This window comes from Microplitis mediator, chromosome 6 (genome assembly GCF_029852145.1).
Source record: "Microplitis mediator isolate UGA2020A chromosome 6, iyMicMedi2.1, whole genome shotgun sequence".
Lineage (NCBI taxonomy): Eukaryota > Metazoa > Arthropoda > Insecta > Hymenoptera > Braconidae > Microplitis > Microplitis mediator.
Genome location: NC_079974.1, coordinates 21,297,633 through 21,322,720, shown reverse-complemented (window position 1 = coordinate 21,322,720; position 25,088 = coordinate 21,297,633). Strand labels below are relative to the sequence as shown.

The 25,088-nt window shown below is 30.0% G+C and overlaps 1 protein-coding gene across 1 annotated transcript in view; it reads right to left on the bottom strand.

The window, feature by feature from the left end:
• Positions 1 to 25,088, bottom strand: part of LOC130670649 (netrin-1-like) — a 103,562-nt gene that overhangs the window by 24,333 nt on the left and 54,141 nt on the right. The window contains exons 3-4 of the mRNA XM_057474099.1: positions 1,744 to 1,893; positions 505 to 609 (exon numbers count right to left, since the gene is read on the bottom strand). Of these exons, the coding sequence (XP_057330082.1) occupies positions 505 to 609; positions 1,744 to 1,893 (255 nt within the window). The remainder of the gene's footprint in view (positions 1 to 504; positions 610 to 1,743; positions 1,894 to 25,088) is intronic.

Here is a 25,088-nt window from a genome sequence, read left to right as displayed (position 1 = left end):
ACTCGACTCGTTATCTTGTTCCATTTACTGTGTGTTAGATAATGGTTATGATTATGTAAGTACATTTCAAATGTACTCAATTTTATATTTATTTTTTTTGATTGTAGAGTTAGTTTTTATAAATTTTTTTTAATGAGTTATGGAAATTTTTTTTCAAGTCATAGATTGAGTGAATTTTTTGATCGATTGTTGCAACAGATGAAAGTAAAAAAAATTATTTTCGGGAAGTATGGGAGTGAAAAATTATATTTTATTTTAAAATGGGATTTTAGTTGAATATCATGGTAGAAAAGAGTAAACAGAGGGTGGATAGAGGGCTGTCTTGTTATTAAAGATGAAAAAAAAGTTGAGAGGCTTGAGAAATTAATTTCTATAAAAAAAAATCTATCAGTCTGTAGATATACAGGAGTATAAATTATAAGGATGAGGAATATTTTTAAAAAAATTTCCTCTATAACTTTAAATAGCGAATATAAATATTATGTTCTTTATTAATAAACTTACCAGCTCGTCCATCGTAACCCCGTTCGTCGGCATCCCCATCATCATAATCATGTTCCCCATTATCTTCACCCGCGATTCCCTGAGTCTGAATCACTTGCGGAATTTCTGTAAAACAAAATACCATCCATCTAAGCATCCCAAACAAACAAACAAAAAAAAATAGAAATAAAAAGTTATAATAAACTAAAAAAAAAAAATAAATAAAAAAAAAACTCAACTACAAACACTTAACACAGCAATTTAATCAGATCCACACTTTCCAAATTTATATTAAACCTTACATAAAAGGTAACAAACACTTATCTCACGTGTGAACAACTTACACCTAAAAAACCACATTTTTAAAAAATAAACATCTCACTAATTTAATTTTTTTTTTTTTTTTTTTTTTCGTTTATATTACACTCATTTTCCTTAATCGCAATCGCTACTAATCGACGACAAGTTTACTAAAAGTTAACCATCAATTATCTCTTTTAAATGATATCCTAAAAAAAAATGACCGCGAATCCCGAATAAATTCAAAAGTAAAAAAATAAATATCAGTAAAATTTAAAAAACTAAAAATAATAAAAATGAAAATGAGATGAATTATTAAAAAGTTGTTCACAAAAAAGCGGATGAAGATGATTACGAATAAGATACAAGTAAGTACATTAAGTAAAGCATAAGTTATCGGCTGGTAAGTTGATCGTTGTCCGTTCGGCCAAATAAGGTATGCATAAATAATAACCAGTCGCGTATATTACGCTTCCACCCATACCGACACACCATATCATACTACGACAACTCTACTACCTTTAAATATATATCTTATAAATTATCTTTGTATATATACATAATACATAATACATAATACATACATACATGTATACTTACAATCTCTACATTAGTTATTGGCTCACACCAATATGTGTGATTATTGGCGCGAATGAAAATAAATTAACAGTTTGGTATTTTGGTAACACGTTAACCAATATAACTATACCTACTATCTGAATATAAATTAATCATAATGCGATTTGCATTTGAGTATAACCAGAATCACAGATATATTTATAGTGGTGTGCATACCTCAGTAACTCTGAGCCATGAGCTCTGGGTGTGCATTTTTTATGTCGCTGTATTTCTTAATGATTGTGATATGTTGCTTGTGATGATAAGTTTGTGTTGGTGGACAGAGTGGAGAGTATAAAGGATGCTATATACGTATACATATATATATAATCGTATACTTACTGACACACGGTGCGATGTGAGACCTACTCTGTTGATAACCTCTGGCACACCTATTACAGGTGGTACCAGTCACACCATCTTTGCAAGGGCATTGACCTGTACTTTGATTACATGTTTTTCCTGATGCTCCAATTAAGTGACAATCACATGCTGTAACAAAAATTATTCAAATTATTTATTGTTTTTGTTGTCGTTATTGAGGGTGCGCGGTAAAAAAATTGGGAGTGAATTCGGAGTACGGATTTTATTTCAATCCGACTTCGTCACTTAGGCGTAAATAGGGAGTTTTAGTCTGGATTCCCGGGTCAAAAATAAAACTTGATTCAGGCTCGTTTCGCCTTATTTTCTTTTGGAGTTATCGATTTGCCGATGGTTTTCGATAAGATTTCGACTTTTTCGACTTGAATTTAATTTTTTTCAACTTTTTTCATCTTAGTTTGAACTTATTCGTCTTTACTTTGAGCACGATAGTCATTCACATTACTCTTGACTTGCTAAACCAAGTCGAAAAAAAGTCATTTATTCGCCTTACTTTCGCCTTCATAGGGCAGAGGTACCGTTTTTGGCCACTTTAGTGCCAGTTATGGACACTTAAAAAATTAGAATAAAATAATTTGTAAAATACGCTCTGACTTAATCAATTTTTCAAGTATAAAAAGATACTTTTATCTCACTACCCAAATAGTAATTTTCTTTAATACTTATTCATTAATTAAAATAAAGTATTAAATGTCCAAAAATGGAGCAGTGACCACAAATGGTACTTCTACCCTAGATAAAAATTATTTCACCTTAGTTCTGACTTTTTCCACTTATAATTTAAGTCGAATAAGTCTACATCAAGTCAGTTTCGACTTGATTTAGACTTTTTCGCCTTACATTTTAAGTCGAATAAGTCTAAACCAAGTCAATTTCGACTTGATTTAAACTTTTTCGTCTTAAATCGTGACTAAGTAAGCCAGTTAAGTCTAAACCGAGGCGAAAACTCAATGTATTTCATACCTCCGTAAAAAAAGTCGAGTTTGTCTTGTGAAAAACGGCTCCAAATTTCGACTTGGTAACCCAAGTATAAATCAAGTTTTATTTTTGACCCGGGTTTTATATTAATCCGCGAATTTTTTAGAGTGTGGGGGTGGGGTTTTTTTTATATTTTTAATAAGACAGATGGATGTTAGATTGTAATTAATTGCGTAGATGAATAAGATTATATAGATATTTATTGAATAGGTGGGTAGAGAGAATATGTGAGAGTTTAACTAAATGATTTATGGAATCAATCAACAGTCTGTCATGAGAGGTGAGTATTAATGAGAAATGCGGATTACAGATAACGGGTACAAATTGATAGGGGTGAGAATTTCGACGTCTGACTGACGATGAGCTTGATAGTTTGATATATAATTTAATCCTGGTTATATATATTATATATTAATGGAATAATTTATTAGATATATCAGAACGTGTGTGTGTGAGTATGAGCGATTTGATAATGTGTCGGGATAATTTTATTTGTGGTTTTAATTTATTGTGACGGTCTTTTATTTTTACGTTTTGTTTCACATGGTAAGCCTGTAATTACTACTTAATATTCAGCTGTGAATCACACCCCAATTCATGGCATCAATTACGTCTTGACTTGTTGAGAGTGACCCTCAACAATTTTCAGAGACATAAATCAATAATAATGCTGAAACATCTTGATGCTTGAATTTATGTGATAGGGGACTATTTAATTGATGCCTCGATTCAACATTTAATAACTATTTACTTTTTTTCTTACGATTGTTTATTTAATTTTAGTTATCCATTAGCCTTTATTACTTTTTTTCAAATAATTTACAACATCGGTTTTCGTAAATTAAATTTCGGTCTTCATATTTTACTAATAATAAATAAATAAATATATACAAGTATTTATTTATTTGATATATTTCATATGAATACGAATTATAAAAAAAAGAATCGAAATTAGGAGCAAAATAGGTTGACTTAAAAAATAATAAATTAATTGTGCGAAATACAAAATTTATGTCTCAAAAAATACTTAAAGATATTTGTGGACAATTTTCCGTATAAAAAAAATTGTTGAAAAAAATTTAAAAAAGTGTTGACTATTCTAAACATCAAAACGTGACACAACGACGAACTTTTTTTGAACGTTTTTTAAACTTCTGAAAATACACAAAAAAAACAATTGACTTAATACCTCAAATTAACATTTTTCAGTGCAAAATATGTTCAGAAAAAACTAATTTTGAAGTATATATAAACGTTTTTCGTATTAGAATGTCTTAATAATACAAAGGATACTAATTGACTTTTCTCTTGAATTTTCAAAAGTGTAAAAAACGTTCAAAAAAATTCGTCGTTGTGTCATGTTTTGAAGTTTAGAATAGTAAACACTTTTTTAACCTTTTCTTAACAATTTTTTTTTACACGGGTTATAATTTAAATTAAATTTCAATAGTGTAATTTTGATTTGAAAATTTTATTCAGTCCCATTTTGTCTCTGAAAGTCAATTTTCCCCCCTTTCCTCAAATTATTAACTATTAAAATCAATGTAATAAACAGTAATGATATTTATATTTTGAATAACTGTTGACTTAAGTCTGTCGTGACTTGTGGCACATGCTCATGTGGAGTCAGTAGTACAGTCATTAAGCGCATATAAGATAGCATCACGAACAGATATACTGGTACCACTTTATCGCATTTATCATCCTTAGTCGCGATCAACGAATACTAAATATAAATATCCATATACATATACACATATATACAAACACATGGACACATAGTTCTATAAAGCAAAGAGTCTTCAGTACAGCAAGACATTCGTTCTCACGTCTTTTCTCTTCCATCCGGTCGTGACTCCTACGCGGGCATACACACAAGATGACCTGACACGAGCAAAGACTCCGAGTCCTTTTCAAGAGATTTCAATTTTACCATTTATTTTTTTATTTTTTTATCAAACATCTTTCCTTTGGCTCTTTACTCTACTCAACTCAACTCCACTCGTCTTTTAGCTCGTCTCAATACAAACTTTTGGTTGTACCCTACCTCTATACAGATACAGTGGACATCATTTAAGACGTCCTGCACAGTAGTTAGCAACCAACTAATATAACCAAGTATATATACAATATATAGATATATAGTCAAGAAATAGAAGGACACACGACGTACGACGTTCATCGGCTGTATACTTACAAAGCGTAACACAGTACTCGCTTTCTCTCGTTTCACGACAGTAAGTCCATTCGACATACAATATTTACACAGAGCAAACATTAGTTTGTCGTACTTGTACTCTACGAGGGATTTATTAACATCAAGTCAACAAGAGACTCTCGTGCCAACTCTATTCCCCTCTTACCCACCCTCCCTATGGAACATCGATTGTACATATTTAAATTAATGTTTGAGTATTATATACTCATAATAATAATAATAATGAAAAAGAGTATTCATAACTAAATATATATATATATATATATATATATATATATTAATTTTTTTTACTATTACTATCAAATATATTTGCCGACTGTAAATATTTTATCAGTTGATATTTATCTTTATTGGTTCATGTTCACGACCCGATAAATATGTATATATATATTGATATTTAGTTTAATTTATAAATTTTTATTTTTATTTAGTACCAGAGTATTCAATTAGAGTAACAGAAGTGCAAATAAATTTATTGCACAAGTTAATCAGTGAGTAAATCAAAAAGCCTATGTAACAGCGTGTCTCAATCCAGTCTACGGTAATTTATTAATGTGCAGCATCTGTATGTGTATGTATATGTGTGTTTATTATGTGTGTAATGTTTGATGAACTTGAATGCGAAATGACTAATACGTAAGCTGAGACCGTTGAAATTTAATATTTTTATTTATTTAGTTTTTATTCGTGTTGACGATGTATCAATCGACCCACGCGAAATTTTGCTCAAATCGCTTGAGGATTTTCTCTACTTGAGCTTGTTCGAGTATCAAGATTGTCAACATCATTGTTGTTTTTATCTCGATAGCACACTCGAGTAATCCGGAAGTCAATGCAAAGGATTAAAAAATATTTCAAAAAAAAAAATTACATATATTTTTGTTTTAGAAAAATACTTAAATTAAAAAATTAAATAGCAGTAGTGTCGAGTTTAATTTAAATTTAAAACGTTTTTAATTAAAAAAATTAATGTTATGAATAAAAAAAAATTAACAGTAACCTAGATTGTAAATAAAAATCTTTAGAAAGACTTCCAGGTTATGCGTACATCAGTGGGGTTGAAAAAAAAAAGTAGACTAGAGCTTAAGGGAAAATAAGGCGGGTGGGTCGTTTACGCGTGCGAGTATCTTTCATGCGAGATGAGGCCGGTGAAAAGCGGCTAATTACGATCGCATCAACTGAGCGTCCTCAGGCTCATCGTCAAAAAAAATAAAAAAAAATCTCTTGAAAAAAACGTAAGATTGACTCTTGTAGTATACAAGTATGGTCGCGCCTAGTGGCTCTACACGTTGCTCGTTCCTCATTTGCCAGCGTCTTTTTATCCATTCCTTAAGTTATTCTCTTCTTTAACTTTTTTATTCTTATTCGTACTTCCTACTTGTACACTGCGTTTTCATTATTCCTCATGTCGCTACAATCCGTTCCTCATTTTCTCAGTGTCATTATTCATTAATGCCATCGTGGGATGGGATTTCTTTGAGTTTATACGATAATAAGCCAGCTCGTATACATATTTATATATATAAATAAATGTCAATGGAAACATAAATATGAAGGGGTTTTTTTAGTCTTTATTTGGTTGTAATTTTATTGTAATAGTGATTACTGATTAGTTTAATGGACGAATAACGAGGGTTAAAATTTTAAGTAACGGAGTAATTTTGTTGGGGTTTAAGGTAGAAAGGGTGAAATGTTAAATGGTCTTGAGGATCTTTAATTTTATTTAAAAAAAGGCTAAAGCGCTCGTAAATTCGACTTATCTGTATACTAAGAAAAAGTTGCAGTTTACATTTACATTTAGTGGGCGAGATTTTGTCCGGCTGTGTGCTAGCTAAAGATATATATTTTTATTTATTTTATTTATGCATTGTATTTATGTATATATTTATATTTTATGTTTGATGTACATAAAATTGTGAGAGTATAGTTAAGCCGATTATACTAGATTTTAGAGTCGAAATAACCTTCAGAGATTTCTTTTCATCTTTGCCCTCGTATTTTATCCGCGTTATGATTCAATTTTACGTTCGTGTTTTTTATAAAATAAAATTGGATTATAAATTTTTATGCACAAGACAGAGGTTACTTTTTTTTTATAACAAACTTTTTATTTCCTTACTTTTTTTTTTTTGTAAATAATACAATAAAATTTACTGTGCAGTTTTATGTTTAAATTTATCTGTCATAGTAAATATTTAGAGGAACGCGAAATGGCGGCTAAAAAAAATTCACTTTTTATTCTGGATACGCTGAGTCTTTTATTTTTTACTTACAGTTAGAGAAAAAAAAATTTTAATTACCATTGAAAAAATTTTTTATTTTCGGGCTAAATGGGGTTGCATTAAAAATATTTTTTTTTAATGCATATATATATATGAAAAATAATGGAGTTTTTTTTGTTATTATTTTTCTCGTGTAAAAATCGATAGCAGAATTTTTTTTATTTATTATTTTATTTTTTTTGCGGGAAAAGTACAGAGATAGTGAGATTTAAATGTAACTTTTAAAAAAGTTAAACTCGATTCGAAGAATATATTTATGTGGTAGTAGATATGTGTTGTATCTTAGAGAGTGTAGTGAGGGTGCGATAAAGGTTGAGAGATTGGCCTCGATATGGCAACTACCATGAGCATCGGGTAACTTTTCCGCTTGCATTTGGCCCTCGGCCCGAGATCTAATCGATTTGATTTCTTGCCACTGAGACACCTCCATGTCCTCTTGAATTTTTTTCCACCAGTTAAATAAATAACATTTAAATAGAGAATTTCAATTTTACTTAAAAATTTATCTGTCCACGATAAATTCACGATTTTTTAATCTATTGAAGTAACAGTGAATTAAAATAAAATATAAGTGAGAATTACTAAGTGATGGATGAGTAATAAAATCAGTGAGTTAAATTTATTAGCGATTGGATTTGAATTGTGATAGAAACTGTTATTATTATCATCATTATTATTATATGGTATGTTGTAGTGAGAGCTAACGTGAATACCGAACAATTTATTAATCGGATTATCAGGCTGATTTCCCCAGAGTAAAAGTTACCCGGATGATCGCGAGTGGTTTGATAAAATTTGCGAGCTTGCCGGCGCTTTTCACCTGCAACTCTCGTGAGATTAACTTATATGAAATTTCCACTTTAACTACTTTTACTTTTACGATACAATGTTCCAATATAAATAGATTCACTCTGCTCGTAAATCTGGGCTTTCATTTAATTCTTTTTAACACTCTTCCATTTATTTAGTTTTTTTACAACAACCCATTAAACTGGAATAAAAATCATTCATTTCCCGGCGGGTAAAATCGAATCTGAGGAAAAATTCACTTTTTTTGTTGATCACGCAAATTCTTTACTTCTTATTTATATTTACGAGTGGCCAATTTGGACATTACTAGATTTTCACTTTAAAAATTTAAATATTAAATCTTTACTTTATATTTCAAAAGTATAAATCTAAATTGTTGAAATAAATTTAAAAAAGAAATATAAATAAATTTGAAAAAATAAAACTTTTGAAAACGGTTTTGTTCACAACAAAGTGGTTGGTAAAAGTATAAAACCAAAAAATAGGATTGGATATGTATAAATATATATATGTATATATATATATACAGCTAAAAACCCACAATTCACGGATCGTTGCAACGTGAGCTTTAAAATTTCCCGTGGGTCCCCGTGACCACAGAGTCTGTTATCGTTTATCGGTTATCGAATCGAGCCATTATCCCACAATGTTCTGCCCCAGCTGTTTTCATTTTCTCACATTTCCTTTTTTTACTTTTTTACATAAAATTTTAAACAAATAGGCGGAATAAAGCTTTAAAAATCACGGATTTAATATTATATAAATAAATGAAATTAAATCTTGGATCTCGATGATCAAATAATAATTCCGATGATAGAAATAATGAGGGTTAAAAATAAAATAAAAGGATCGGTGTGACTTTTAGGGGATTATTTCCCCTGGGACTTTTTTTTCTGCCCTCACGTTCTTCATTGATGAAATTGCGCCGCTACACTAGACTTTCTTCTTCAACACATGGCACATCGAAAAGGGATATAGGTATAGAGTAAATGGGTATAGAGTGTTAAGGAAGAAAAGAAAAGTGGATGAAACTGGTCATGTGGAAACAGATTATTTTTCTCAATGCTTTGGGAATTCTAAGAGGACAGCTTCGAGTAGAGCTTCTACCTAAGATTTTATGATTTTATTGCGGGCTCAAGAGAGGGGTATAATATTGGAACACGTTGTTCGGCCAAGCATGCGATCAATTTTTCCTTCATAAAAATCTTTATAAGTAAAGACCACAGGGTTGTAAAAAAATATCTACTATTTTTATCCAAGAATGTCAATATCATTTTCTATTTTATTAAACGAAAATAAACATTAAAATACCTCAGGAAAAATAGTATGATTTAAAAATAATATTATTTTTTTTTTTTCATTTAGAAAAAAAATTCCTGCGTACCAAAAATTTATTAGATAAATTTTTAGAAATAAAAACAGAAATATCTGATATAAGGGAGGGAGGGGTAAAAGGGAGTACTTAAGGAAATACCAAGTTTTCGAGGACTCAAATACGCTAAATCTTTTTTTTTTTTTTAATGATATTCGAAGTAAATAGAAGAAATTTTCAGTTACCGTTGAAAAACAAAATTTTTCATTTTTGCGGGCAAAGTGGGGTACCCCCTAAAAAAGGTAAAAAAAAAAAATTCTGGATTTTAAACGAATTTTATTAAGTTGAATTTTTTTAAAAGTAATTTACATGAAGAAAAATTATATTTTACATGTTTATTGGAAACAAAAGAAGAAAAAAAATTTTTAATAGTTTTTATCATAAAACAAACGTCATTAATATTTTTCAACTGACAATTGATTTTTGAAAAAGTTTACCGAAAAAAATTCAAAGTAACGCTTAATTATATTTACAGAAGTGATTTTGGAATGTTTAAAAACCATTTAAAGTATAAAATTTTTTTTTATCAAATTTTGGGGGTACCCCGTTTTTCCTACCCTACCCCCTTAGCCCCCCTTCCCCTAAATAAATTTTTTTTTCGATTAAAATAAAAACATAATTTTTCTTGAAATAAAAAGTCATTTGAGCGGGATTCGATCCGCAAACTTTAGGGTCAAAACTTTGAACCAAGTTCTGCAATGAAATAAAATAAGTAAATATATAAGGAAAAAAATCGAGTAACGATTTATAAAAGTTTTTTAAAAAATATTAGCAAAGAAGAGATTTTTCACAGAACAAGAGTCAAGTCTGACTAAAAAATTCATCATCTACTTATAAATCTTGATAAACGAGAGATGTAGATGAGAATAAGGTTATAAGGCAAGGCGCGAAAGATGGACTTGGTAGATAGAAATAAGAAAGTGCGAAGAAGAAACTCCCGTGCGATTCAAAAATCGAGACACGCCCGGCGCCGTTTGATTTATTCACATCACACCGTCCGACCTCAAGTTTCTCCTGACGCTCAGCTCCTTTTTTATTCCTCGCTCGTCTCTCTCCATCTTTTATTTCATCTCCTTTCTCAAGTCTATCATCAAAGATTTTCAGTCTGTCTTTTCGCCCTATACTCTATACATCTCGGCACTCTTAGCCTCCGACTCATCCCGTCTTCCTTTTCCTCTTGCTCTTGCTCTCGGTCTCAGTCTTGGTCTCCACACCCCGTAATCAGACAGCGGTTCCCCGCGAACGAATTCGCATTCACAACTCGAAGTCGTTGGCCCCCACGTCTCCACTAAATTGTTTCCTTTCCAGATAATTCAAATCGCTTTTCTACGTCTATACATCATTTCAACATGCATGCACTTTTGCATAAATATTTCAAATTTGAATCAACATATAAATTTTTCTCGAGAAAAAATAAAAAAAAAGTGTTTCAATTTATTGAGCCATAAAAAAATTTGAAAAATCTTATAAAAACATACTTTTAAATCTTAAGAAGCACGCAAGAGTTGAATTTACCAGCATAGAGCGCAAGTTTATACGGATGACCTCTCAAGATATCCGTTTATTCGTGATGCCAAGCTTACCGGGTGAACGAGAAGAAAACGGAAACTGGTTTCGTCGTCGTCGCATGCTATGGATGCCCACCTGTAGCACGTCGTCGTTGTCGACGATGAGATACCGGCCAGTGTGTATGTCCTACCTCTATTCTATACATACATACTTTTACCTCTTACCTCCCTGCCTCTTTTTACTCCATGTGCTACTGGTGGGCAATTTCACGTGAGGGTGGAGCTCAGATTTTCGTCCACTGAAGACGTGTCCATAATTTATTGCATTACTCGTAACTACTCGGAGTATAAAACCAAAAAAAAAAAATTAAATATCTAGACCGTCATATTTCAACTTCATTGTTATTTATATATTTATACAATAATAAAAAATTATTTATACGCAATTTTAAACTCCAGTTTATTATATTACGTTTCATTTACAAGCTTCGGTTCATATGTTTATACTTAAAGGGGCGGGTAAAAAAATTATTGCTGATTTTTTATTAACCTTTTACTCTTAAATTTCATTTTTTAATTAGACTTTCACATAAATCACTCCTGAAATTTTGTCAAAATTATAAAGGAAGAATTTTTTTGAGCCTACTCCATTTTACCCGAAATCGCATTTTTTTTTTTTCAATAAAAATGGGAAATTTGTACGCATATATTTCAATATCAGTGAAAAGTAAAAAATTAGCGTATTCAGGATTAAAAAATAGTATTTATTCATCAGCGTCCCCATTTTGCCGGAGCTTCCCCAGTATTTATATTTATATATTTATACTGGCTGTTATTTTATGGGTTTGGATCCTTTATAACGCTCCGGAATCCGGCGCCTCTAATTGGCATCCCAATCTCATTCTTTATAGGACGGGTATTTCATTAGTTGTCCCGAAAAACCGTAAAAAATATTATATTAAATGTTTTTATTTATCTTTCCTTTTGTCTCAGAATTTTTAATTTAATTTTCTTATTCACTTCAATATTTATGCACTGAAAATTAAAATGAACTTTAGTTTATTTAAAACAACAGTTTTTTTATCAAATAAAATCTAATTAACCGTTTCGTCGGGTAATTAATAAAGTTAAGTAAAAAAAAAAAAAAATTCTTGTTGAGTATCGAGGTCGAAGTGGGTCAAAATGGAGATAAAATAAATAAATATAAAAAATAGTTTCGAAATAACTTTAGTATACATGGGAGCGAAAGGTGAAAAGTCAGCAAGAAATTTTTTCGGTTCTCATGAGAATTGCAATGCCAGCATTGAAGTCGTCGAGAACTCAAGAATAAGACGAAGACGGAGACGAAGACGAAACAGGAGGAAAGTTAGAGAATAATAATAAAAAAAAAAAAAAGAAGCGATCAAATAATCAAGAATCGACAAGACTATCTGACGGAATTCTCGCCACGTAAACGCGTCAATAACTTGTTCTTGTTGCTTGGCGGCACGTCCGCAGGATCCGTTGGGAGAGACCAAGTTAGATACCTCGCAAATTCGATTCCCGCACTCACACACTATCTTACATCTTCACATTCACATGTACAGTGGATAAAATACAACACTAGTGCAGGTGGGTAAGGAATAAAAGACAGAGAGATAAAGTCCATGCCGATCTAACGGAGATAAAAAATAAGAAACAGAGAAAAGGACAAGTTGATGTATCTGAGTTTGGAGCTACGGTATAGGTACATGTGCTGATGCTTCGGTGGCGAAATCACGTACAGGGAAAATAAAAAATAATAAAATATATAAGTAAATAAATAAATAAGGAGCAATAAAATAAAAAAGACGTTTAAACTTTTGGGTACTGCGCGATACCGTCTGGTAATTGGTCCCAATTTTTTATTTTTTTTTTTTCTTACTTTAGTTTATTTATTGTTATTATTGTATTTGTACTCCATTGTATCGAACAGCTCGTGTCTTTCGATGCTCGGAGTCGATATCGTCTTTAATATTGTGCTCTTGATTTGAGGATGGACCAAAAAAAGTTTTGAAAGGAAGAATTGAGGGTCAGATTGAGGTTTGTTTCCGTGAGTTAACTCATATATATATATATAGGGTATGGAGTGTATATAATAAAGAGAAAAGTTTCATTTTAGTTATTTTGTGGTTTTTTTTATTCCCCCGGGCGTATTTTTCGTCACTTTATTTATCCACGCGTGGGGATATTCAACCTGGTGGGAACGTCATTTCCTGTGTCGGGGCGCCAGACTGTTTTGTTTGGATTTTTTTTTAGTTATTCTATACTATATATTTTTTTATTTGTTTGGCTAAATATTTTTTACCAGACGTGTGTTATTTAACTTTAGCCAGCGATATATTTTGATAAATATTTCGAATTTTAAAAAATGGATCTGGGTAGTTTTTCAGTGAAAATACGGATGATATATATGTATGTATGTAAAGTTTGAAGTATGTAGAAATAATTTCCGGTTGGTAGTGAATAAAAAGTGATATTTGGATGATTGGAAAACCGATCTCACGTCGTTTCTTGAATCCTTTCCCAATGGGATAGTTATCTCTTTTGAAAAGTAACTAAGCTGTGTATACTTATATATATAAATATATGTGTACATATAGTATGGAAGAAAAAGTAAAAAATGAAAATAAAAATAAAATGAAGATGGAGGATAAAGCCGGAGGCTTCAATCTTTCTCGTTTCCGTCATCCAAGATTATCTGACTGCTCTTTTTTGCTTCTCTCGATTGCTCTCGCCGATTCGATAAATCGCCGTATTTTCAAATATCTCTTATTTTTTTATTTTCTCTATAACTTTATACCTCATCTAAAATATATATTTACCTATTTATTGTAACTTGAATTCCATGGATTTGTTGCTTTGATATCTTTTATCAAGATAAATAGAAATATTTACATAAGATAGATTTTTTTATATTTCAAAATATATACATTTAGATTTTATAAAGGGTAGACTTTATAAAATACTCGACTCATAATATTATATGTCTATCATAATATATAAATGACTTTTAATTCTTACTTTTACATCAAATTTCTTTTCATTAATTTGAAAAATTATAAAGAAAAAATTTTCCCGCGCATTTTTATGAGAAACTTTTTTTCTTTTTACTTTCAAATATATAATTTTCTATCATAATATATAAATTACTTTTAATTCTTATTTTTACATCAAATTTCTTTTCATTAATTTGAAAAATTACAAAGAAAAAAATTTTCCCGCGCATTTTTATGAGAACCTTTTTTTTAACTTTCAAATTTCAAATTTGATCGATTAATAAGTCAGCGAATAAATAAATTATTTATAAATATTTTTCAAAGTCAAATCTCGAGTTTATCCCTTTAATTTTAAAGGCCAAAGAATAGCGCAGAGCTGCATATGTAAAATTAGTTTAAAAAAAATCCAGAAACGGAGCAAAAAAATAAAAAAATGAAATAAAGAACGAGAATAAGGTATGTCATCGATCATATTTAATTGAAACCCGACACCCGTCAGAATATACCTCTATAAATCTCGATCTCTGACTATTTTCACGGTGGCCACGTGCATGCATAAGAGAGGAACAAAGAAAGAAATAAACCAAGTCTGCCGGAGATGACAAGGAAATAAAAGATTACTGAATAATAAAGATTTAAATTTAAATAAATATTAAATATTGAGTAAAAAAAAAAAATTAACTTTTACGTTTTAATATCAAGGAATTTCACAAGTGTTGAGAATTTTCCAACTTCATCTCATTAATTCCAAAGTTTATTAATTTAAATTTAGTATACATAGTTTAAATTCGCAGGATTTATTTCTCGTTAATTATCAGTAGTTGCATAACTTTTATTCAAAGTTTTAATTCATATATATTTACTTATTTATAATTAATAAATTATTTCGAGTTATTTATTGTTAAAAAATGTATTTTTTTATTGCCCGAGTGCATGTCAAATAAAAAGTTTAACACGTGATAATTTATTAACATCAGTTTGATAGTGAATAAAACTGTCATGTAAAATAGTAAGAGTTTAAAAAAATAATTATAATTTATAATAATGAAAAAAAAAATTTTTTTTGACGTGCACTCAAGCATTAAGTGTAGAGGCTCGTTTTCCGCGTTTGAAATCTCGTAGATGTATATGGAGGATATATATATATATGTATGTATATGTATATGTATAGAGAGAGGATGGGGAGGTGGGGCAGGGGGGAAGGGGGAGGGGGTAAAAGAGGTAGAGGTTCAAGTAAATGAGAGAATGGTTGATGTTGAAGTGAAAGAGATGATGGTACGAGCAGCGGGAGATCGATAGCTATCTTCTCTTCCATTCGTTTTACATGCGTTTGAAGCGCCTGGAGTGCGCGACCACTTCGCGTAATATAAGCACACGATATGTCGCGGTAATGACGGTGTCTCAAGAGTTAATGAGACAGTCGTATAACTGAAACCTAAAGAGACCGATGTCAATGCGACGAGTATATTTAATTAATATCCATATAAATAAAAACCATTTACAATAATAATAATATTTGTTATTATTATTATTATTATTATTATTAAATATAAATTTATTTAATTAACACTGATATTTTTAAATAAAATTCACTGGATATTTATTTTCAAATTTTATATAAAAAAAAAAAAATAATAAATTTATGTCACATTAAAATTACCATTTAATATCTTTCGTAATGAAAATATTTATTTTGACGTTAGGAATTATTGTACAATAAATAAATATAATTGATATTTTATATTTTTATAAAATAAATCACTGAAAAAACGTATATAATTATTTTTAAATACAAACTACTTAAGTTTTTATTGGGAGTAATAAAAAAAATATATACAAACTGGTGTAACAACTGGATATGAGACGATTACATTAAACGGCGATCAATTGCGATGTCCAGGTTGATCACACACTTACTGGTGTTCAATAGACCCGCATGTGTATTAATAATAATGATAATATATAAATCAGTCTCACGATATGCTCAAGATATCTCAGAGATATTTTTTAAATTCACGCTACAAATATATATATATATAAATACCATTTACCTTGATCTTTCTTATTACTGAAAGTTATTAATTTCTTATCGTTCTATTACTGATGAAGAATATTAATTAACTCGTCGACTGAGTTACCGGTTAAATTCTTAAGATAAATTACTAATCGACATGGAATGTCTGTGATATAAATAATTATTTATTTATTTTAAAATATTATAAGTTTACATATGCGAAATATATTTATGTTTGATGTCGCATCGAGTAGTATAGCATTAAATTAGGTGCGTGTATATTTGTGTAGTATATAAAGTAAGCCAGTGAGTGGAGGTAATGTAGTATGAAAATATAAAAGTATGAAGATTGAAGAAAAGGAATAAGAAATTTAGCATCCCAAGTACTCGGTGCAGTCAATGCATGTGACCCTTCAATTTCCTTCCTACCTCTTACCCTCAGCCCGATTTTTACGCACACATTTATAAATATATGTGTGTATGTTATGTGCACAATATATAGAATGATTGGAGGTATCGATTTTCTTTAAAGTGCCGGGTGTTCTCGATCTTTCAAGTGGATACCGATCAGGTATAACCGATGTGCTACGCATCGGGAGAGAAGAGTTATATCTACTTCGTGCTGCGCCCTTAAATTATAAGCGCAATTACCTTTACTACGGTCTACACACACTTTTATACTTTTATTATGATAGATTGAGCTGAATTGGAATTTTTATCAATACCTTTTTTAAATAACGCGGGAAAACGGAGTAATCAAAAGTTACACTTTCAGAATTTTAAATTTAAAATTTGAATTAAGCGCGGGAATAAATTAAAAATTGAGCTTTTTTTAAAATGGATTGAATTATTGACCAAACTGTACACAAATTTGATGCCTTGTGATAGTGTAAGTTCAATACAGATGTAAGTGACCCGCGTAAAGGGTAGAAGTAAATAGAACACTCGATCTTTTTTCCGCGCGCGATTTGAAATGCCATCATTAACAGACTTTTTAATTTATTTTCATTTTATTCTTAATGAAGCTCAGTCACTTTGTAAACCATTACAACTTCTTACTAAATTTTATTCAAAATCAACAAAATAATGATTAAAAATTTTTTTAACGGCTAAAATATAATTACTTTTTTTTTGCTACTGTTAAAAAAATGTAATATCAGCAAAAAAAATTTTACAGCAGCAGTAAAAAATAGAATAATGATCTAGTGAAAATTAGTGAGTACTGAAAAAGTGTTACTGTCAATAAAAATAATTAATGATTAAATTACTATAAAGACGACATAAAAAAATGATAATTTAAATAATAAAAGTGCATTAAAATAAAATAAACACATGTTTTAAAGGCATCGGTTTAATCGATAGTCGGGTCAGTGGCACGTAGAGACTATTCGATTGACGTTTTACAATCGAATAAGTACACGATTCAGCACACTTGCCGCCCACTCGACACCTCCGTAGTTCGCGACTCTTCTCTATTCTCACCATTATAAATTTTTTTAATCTTTTTCGACATTTTAATTTTTTCTTTCATCCACTCTACTCCTCTCGTACTCAACTGACACAAATTCATGAATTCAGCTTGATAATTTTTTTTTCCTCTTATCACGCGACTTTTATTCATTTTTATGTTTCCCGTCTTAATATAATACAAAGAAATATTTTTTTATCCCACTTTTTTTATGTCTCGTTAAGCTGCTCACTCCAATTTAATAAATTGAACAACAAGGTACTCGTCTGTTCTTAAAAATCTCAGCTACTGAAATATTTATAATTAAATGTCGTGCATTTTAATTTATTTATATTTGTATTTGTATTTATAAAGCCGAGTGTCTCAACTTCAGTCACACTTTTAAACATGAATCGATGGCACGTCGCGATTGTCTCGACTTTTAATAACGACTCGAGAGAACCCGACGATTCATAACGACGACCAAGTCACCGCAGGTGTCCGTAACGTGTCGTTTTGTTGCCCTACACTCCTATGGGAAAATATTTTACAACAAAATATATACATGCAAATATACCCTAATATTTATTTTAACTAATACCCATAATAAGATATAAAACTCAAACTTAAATGTTAAGACTATTGATCCTTATCTGTTTTATTGCTCGAATAAAAATTAAAATTTATAATTATTATTATTTTTTTCATCGATTAGGAAAATAAAATTATTTTTATAGTCAAGTATTATTTTTACATTTTAAAATAAAAAAAAAATATTGTACAGAAGTTTACGAACAAATTTAAAAAAATTCTAAAAACTCTACACCCTGATTAAATAACTGAATTCGACCGAATTAAAAATTTTAATTCTGTTATATTCTGTCGAATTCTTCTAAACAGAATTCAACTGAATTGAAAATTTGAATTTGAATTAAATAGAATAAAACCGATTTAAAAATTTCAAATTCGTTTTAATTCAGTTTAATTCGGAGTCAGATTTAGAAATTTGAGGATTATTTTCAAATTAAACAGAATTAAGCCGAATAGAATTATTTAAATTCGTTTTAATTTGGACAAATTCTGGTTTTCCTGCCGAATTAGACAGAATTCATTTTCAAGTTAGGTACCGAATTAACAGAATTTATCTGAATTAAATAGAATTAAAAATTTAATTCGATCGAATTCAGTTGTTTAATCAAGGCATTGAAAAAAAAATTTATTTGAGCCGACTAAGATTTATTTGAGCCAAAGACATCGTATATTTGGATATAGCCAAATAAATATTTAATTGTGAGAAAGCAATAATATAATTGAGCAATTTAATTGCGTGAAATAAATGATTTATTTGGGGTAAAGAAACGATCCAATTGCTGTAATGCAAATAAAGGTTAGTTGGGCCATGTGCTCAACCCGTGTAAAAAAAATTGTTGAAAAAAGGTCAAAAAAGGGTTGACTAGTCTAAACTTCAAAACTTGACACAATGACGAGCTTGTTTTAAACAATTTTCAAACTTCTGAAAATACATAGAAAAAAACATTTGACATAATACTACAAATTAACATTTTTCAGTGCAAAATACGTTCAGAAAAAACTGATTTTGAACCATTTCTGAACGTTTTTCGTTTCAGCATATCTTAATAATATGAGGATAGTTATTGATATTTCTCTTGAATTTTTAAAAGTTTAAAAAGCGTTCAAAAAAAGTTCGTAGTTGTGTCATGTTTTGAAGTTTAGAATAGTCAACACTTTTTTGACTTTTTCTTAAAAATTTTTTTTACACGGGAAGTATCGCCAAATTTTCCGATATTCTTCACAAATTTAATATCTTGACCACAAATATATCATTCACTTACCATAATTAAATTATATAAAATAACTTCAGTCAAATTATTTATTATTTGCCATTAAGAAATATTTAAAAAAGCCACAAATAAATTGATTTATTTGGGACAAATATTTTTATTTTTCAGTGTAACGGACTCTTAAAATTTTTTTAATTATCTACTGCAGTACTAACTGTTATTACTTCTTCTTATTTGTTCTAGACTAAGAAATAGAACCAATTGGACAAATTGTAAGTAGCGGGCAAGTATTTAAGGACTTAACCCATAAGTTTCGAACATTAAAGCTGATCTACGAAGCAGACTAGTTGTAAAGTGAAACGTCGACGTAAGCTGACAAATCTCCTTCGGTAAGTAGTATTTGAAATTCATCTTATATATATGTATACTTATATGACCGAACGCTTACCGATAACTGGAGGGGACGAGCAAATATTTAGCAAAAGTTTTCAAATATTAAAACCGTTTCTAGAATTTATTTGATAAAATGCGTAGAAACGTCCAAGTGTTTGGGCAACATGAATATTAATACCTTGAATCATCGTGTGAATGAAAATATCACAGACATAATAACGGATTGTAACGTAAAAGATCTATATAAATGTATGAGTATGATATATAGATGTAGACATACAAATATTATGTTACCAGTAGTCGCTCCTAACAATTCACTAAGCTTCTTAACGCATTCTAATTGGCCGGATGAAAAGGATCCGACTACAACAGTGAGTCTTCTTCACGAATACTCCACGTTAATTGGTGTAATCTGATTAAAACAAAATCCTAGTCTCCCTTTTATAGATATATACTTTCAACTGAAGCCTTTTCTTCTCTCTGTCGTAATTTTATAGCAGCCATTATAGCACAATCATCGGTATCGTAATAAAAACAACTTAATAAGCTGTAGAGAGTATGCTTTATTAGAACCAACTTGGAGGAGATATAAAATTTATTTTGCCGAATCGCGAGGCGGAGGTTTCAGTCTTTTGTTTTGTTCATTTTATTCTTAGCATTGTTTATTTTTTTTTGTTACAAGAGTTCGCTGTCTATAAGGAGTAAAACCGTATTGGGGTAAAATGATCTCGCATTTTGTCGGTAAAAAAAATTTCGAATCCCCAATTTTTTTTGTTCTACCTACTAATTGTTGTTCCACAATATTTTTGAGACTCTTCCCATGAATAGTAATAGAAAATTCTCGAGAAAAAAAATTTTTCTGACCCTAGACCTTCTGCAGACACATGCCTCTGGAAAGTCGCAGAAATGGTCAAGATTTTGGATAATTTAGAATCAATTTCATGAGTAATTTTCAATAGAAATAATTACAGTAATTAAAAAAATTGACATTTAAAGAAAATTCAGTGTGACAATTAATGAAAAAAATTCGATTTACGAAAAGTCATATGTTTAAAAAAAAACTACAATTTTTAATACTAATTAAAATCAAAATATATAGGGGAGGGAGGGGCAAAAGGGGGTACTGAAGGAAATACCAAGTTTTCGAGGACTCAAATACGCTAAATCTTTTTTTTTTTAATGATATTCAAAGTAAATAGAAGAAATTTTCAGTTACCGTTGAAAAAAAAAATTTTTCATTTCTGCGCGCAAAGTGGGGTACCCTCTAGAAAAGGTAAAAAAAAAAAAATTTCTGGATTTTAAACGAATTTGATTAAGTTGAATTTTTTTGTAAGTAATTTACATGAAGAAAAATTATATTTCACATGTTTATTGGATACAAAAGAAGAAAAAAAATTTTTAATAGTTTTTATCATAAAACAAACGTCATTTATAGTTTTCAACTGACAATTGATTTTTGAAAAAGTTTACCAAAAAAAATTCAACGTAACGCTTAATTATATTTACAGAAGTGATTTTGGAATGTTTAAAAACCGTTTAAAATAATGATCCTGAAGTTAGCAGACAATTCAAAATTTTTGGATTTTTTTTTGAACAATTAAATTCGAAGAAAAAAAAAACTAAAAAATATGCACATGTAGAAAATTTAAAAAACTACAGGTGCAATTTTTTCAAATATTTTTTTTTTATGGTTGATCGTCTAAAAAAAAAAAATCAAAAAATTATTAGACGTCTGCTAACTTCAGTGTCATTTTAAAATATAAAATTTTGGGGTACCCCGTTTTGCCTACCCTACCCCCTTTTTCCCCCCTTCCTCTATATTTAAAAAATATTATTATGACAACTTTTATCAGGTCAGAAAATAATTACAATGATTACAATAATAATAGTAATATAATATGATAAATGTTGTTATATTTACATTCCAATTTATCGCAAGTTGATGAAGATGAGAAGAAAAATGTTACGGACGATATAATTTATCAAGTGTATTTAAAAAGACACCTTGTATGTATCAGGTGCACTAGAGAGATCGCTCTCTCGTTCCAGAAGACGCGGGGGCTCTGGACCGAGAGAGAACGCGAGTGATCTCCAGGTGGGAATAAATTAAAAGCTTGGTACGGGGTAAAGCGGCCGGGCATCCTGTCCACACGGTAACTAGATACCAGACTGTTTAACTCTTTTTTTATTCTTTACCCTTTTTTTATTTTCCTTTACTTTTTCCTTTGCCTTTGCCTTTGCCTTTACTTTTACTCAATTCACTTCTGTCCTGTTCATTTTATTCAGCTCTTTAGCATCTTATTATTATTGTTATTATTATTTTCACGGCTTCTTGTTTCGCCCACTCTTTCGTATCGATAACGACACACCTAGTCGATTATCTATCGAATCGTGAAAAAATAACTTAACAATAAATAACATTTCTTATTGCTCTTCAATACGGAAGTTAATTTTTTATTTTATTTACTCAGGCGTATCTGATAATTTTTCTTTTTCTTTTTTTTTTTAATTAGTTTATTCAAAAGAAATAAATTATAATGGACTTTTAAAGTCAATCAATTAAATAATTAATTTGTTAATTAATTGATAACTTGAATCTTTTTAATTTTAAAAATAATTAATGACTGAAAACTTTCACCGGACTCGAACCGCCTTCTTTTAAATTATGTCTGCGTTTACTGGCTTTAGTTAATTATTATAATGATTATTTGAATAATTAATTAAAATTATTACTTGATTATGAAAAAATTTAAATTTAAAATTCAAGAATATTTAGTAACTTTTTATTACAAAATAAAAGTCTGGCTTCTTATAAAATAAAAGACCAACTTAACGCTTTGTCTTTTGTGAGTAAGAATAATTCTTTTATTTAAAGTAATAAATAATAATGCAAATGAATAATTCTGAATAAAGAAGTTATTGAGAATAGAGGAAAAGCGTTGAAGATAAAGATAAGAAAAAATAAAAATGGCCGACAATGAGTGAAACGGTTGACTTACAAAGGAAGAGGAAAGAAAAAGCGGAAGAACATCAATTGTAGGAAATACATTATATTAAGAGGGACGAAACTCAACCGAGACTAATATTGCTGATCGTACAAGTATAAGAGAGTAGGAAGAAGTCATATCGGGGGTCTCGAGCTTGGAGCTTTTAACTAAGTGCCGGGTAATGAATATGCTAACGTGTGCGAATGCAAGTACACTAGGCGAGAAAGCTTTAGCTTTTACTTTACTTTGTACTGTTCGCTCTCTACTCTGTACTTGTGTTGCTTGTATCGAGTTCAAGTACTTGGCAATACTACATATTATACTTCAGGATTAGTTACAAAACCACATTTATATTGTGAATTCTTTGTTACCTTTTTTTTAGTCGGAATTTTATTTTTTTTAATTCAAAATTTGTTGTAGAATTTATTTACATAGACAAAGAGCAGGCTCTTTATTTTTTTACTTCCACTGTAAAAACGTGGTGTTAAAACGGACTTATTTTAACACCGATAAAATTAACATTGCAATACCCATACAAAAAAAAGAATCGGCCTATTTCTGGGTCGTGAATGGCTGCCAATTTTGAAGCATCGGCCGAAGATCGGCTAAATATCGGATGATAACAGTATGCCAAGCATGGCAGTCGATCAAACCGTTGGCCAACCAATGGCGGTTAATTGTGCGCCGTTTTTATAAGCAAAAAGCACGGGCCAGTATAGTTAGCCATTTATTGGCCAATCATTGCAAACCAGGCATCGGCCGATCTATGGGAAAATTTCGAAGCTCGGCGACTTTGTATGGGTAGCGTAGATTTACACCGTTTTTTTACAGCGTATGTTTAAAAATAAATATAAAACATTTTCATTTTCAGACAAAATGGGGTAATTTCGATAAAAATAAAGTAAAATATTTTTTCTCTTTACTTTCTGCGCGACACCCTATTTTACTCGGCCTCCGCAAACTAAATTGATAATTTTTTTATATAAAAAAAATCTTTCTATCTATTGACAATAAATAACGTCGCTTTATTTTAAAAATCTTAAACAATCACCGCAATTTTATTAAAAAAAAATTAATTAAAATTTTTTTTCATCGAAATAGCTTTCAATATTCACTACAATTGTTGTTGTTGTTTAAAGACAAAGATAAAAAATTGAAGAGACAGAATAGGTAGAAGAGGTACGGCGGGAGAACAGTGAGATGAGATGACTGTGACCGATTCTGTTTGAGGAAGAACCCTTGCTTGAGGCAGTACTCTCGGTGGCGGCACAGGGTTAAACACAAGTAGAGGTATAGAGCTCTGAGTTGAGATAGAAAGCAGCATGAGACAAGACTTGCATGAGTGGTAGATAGAGTAGGTACTGTACAGTGAGTTTAAACAGTAACGTATGTGCTAGAGTACACTGGCATATAAGTTGGTACGGTCACGCGTGCTACGCAAACAGGGGAAGTTTCTAATATTACCGTATATGCCTCGAGCACCCTATAACTCACGCTTTCCGAGCTCATACACCAGGCATACATTCAGCTATACATTATACTGCGGAATATGTGTCCTCTCTGATGCTTAAGTAAATGTGTTTCGACGTGTATACGTGCGTGAAAACGTTATAACTATTCTATCCATATATATACATATTTTTTTTTAATAAAAAGAAGAAAGGCTCGAACATGCATTCAGTAAAATTAATATGAGAAAAATTAATTTCTCTGAGTAAAAGATTTTTTAAAATTTTACGCGGGAAAAAATAAGAAAAAAATGTTGGAAAATCCAAAATTGCACACCTCAATCGCTCATTTCATTTTTAATCATTACTTTTTTTTTTTATGAATTTTTTAATTCAACTTTTTAATTATTAATTTGATTTTTTTATTTCTTAATTCCAGTTTAATTTTTTTTTTTTTATTAAAATTTTTTCTAAATATCCCGCATTTTTGTTGTAGATGTCGCTCTTTTTTTTAATCCTACTGTTTTACGCTAGTGCTGCTGCCAGTAGTTGATGGGGAGAAAAAAAGAAAAAAAAAATTTACTGTTGTAATAATAACAATAGTAAAAATAAAAATGGCCGCTGAACTTTTCGTGAATAATCAGTCTTATTATTTTATTTAATTACAATTAAACTAAAAGAATTTAGACAGTAATTTTCAATAGAGTTCTTGTGATCAAAAATACAAAGATAATAAAAAAAAAGTTAGGCCGATTAATTGTGTCTATCGAGAGTTATTTGGTTTACTAAGTTTCATACAGGACAATTGACAACTCGTGTCACTGGGATTAAAATAATTTATATTTAATTAATGAAATTATTAATCGACTTAATATTGGGTCGAAGTTATTCTTTAATAAATTGTCTTTGTGTTGGTATAAAATTTGACCCATTTTAGTGTAATCGAAAAAGTCTAGAGATAATTCAATGTGAGTGAATGAGTCAAAAAATTTAGAACGATCATAAAGCACACCAGCGCTTTCGCGCTTGA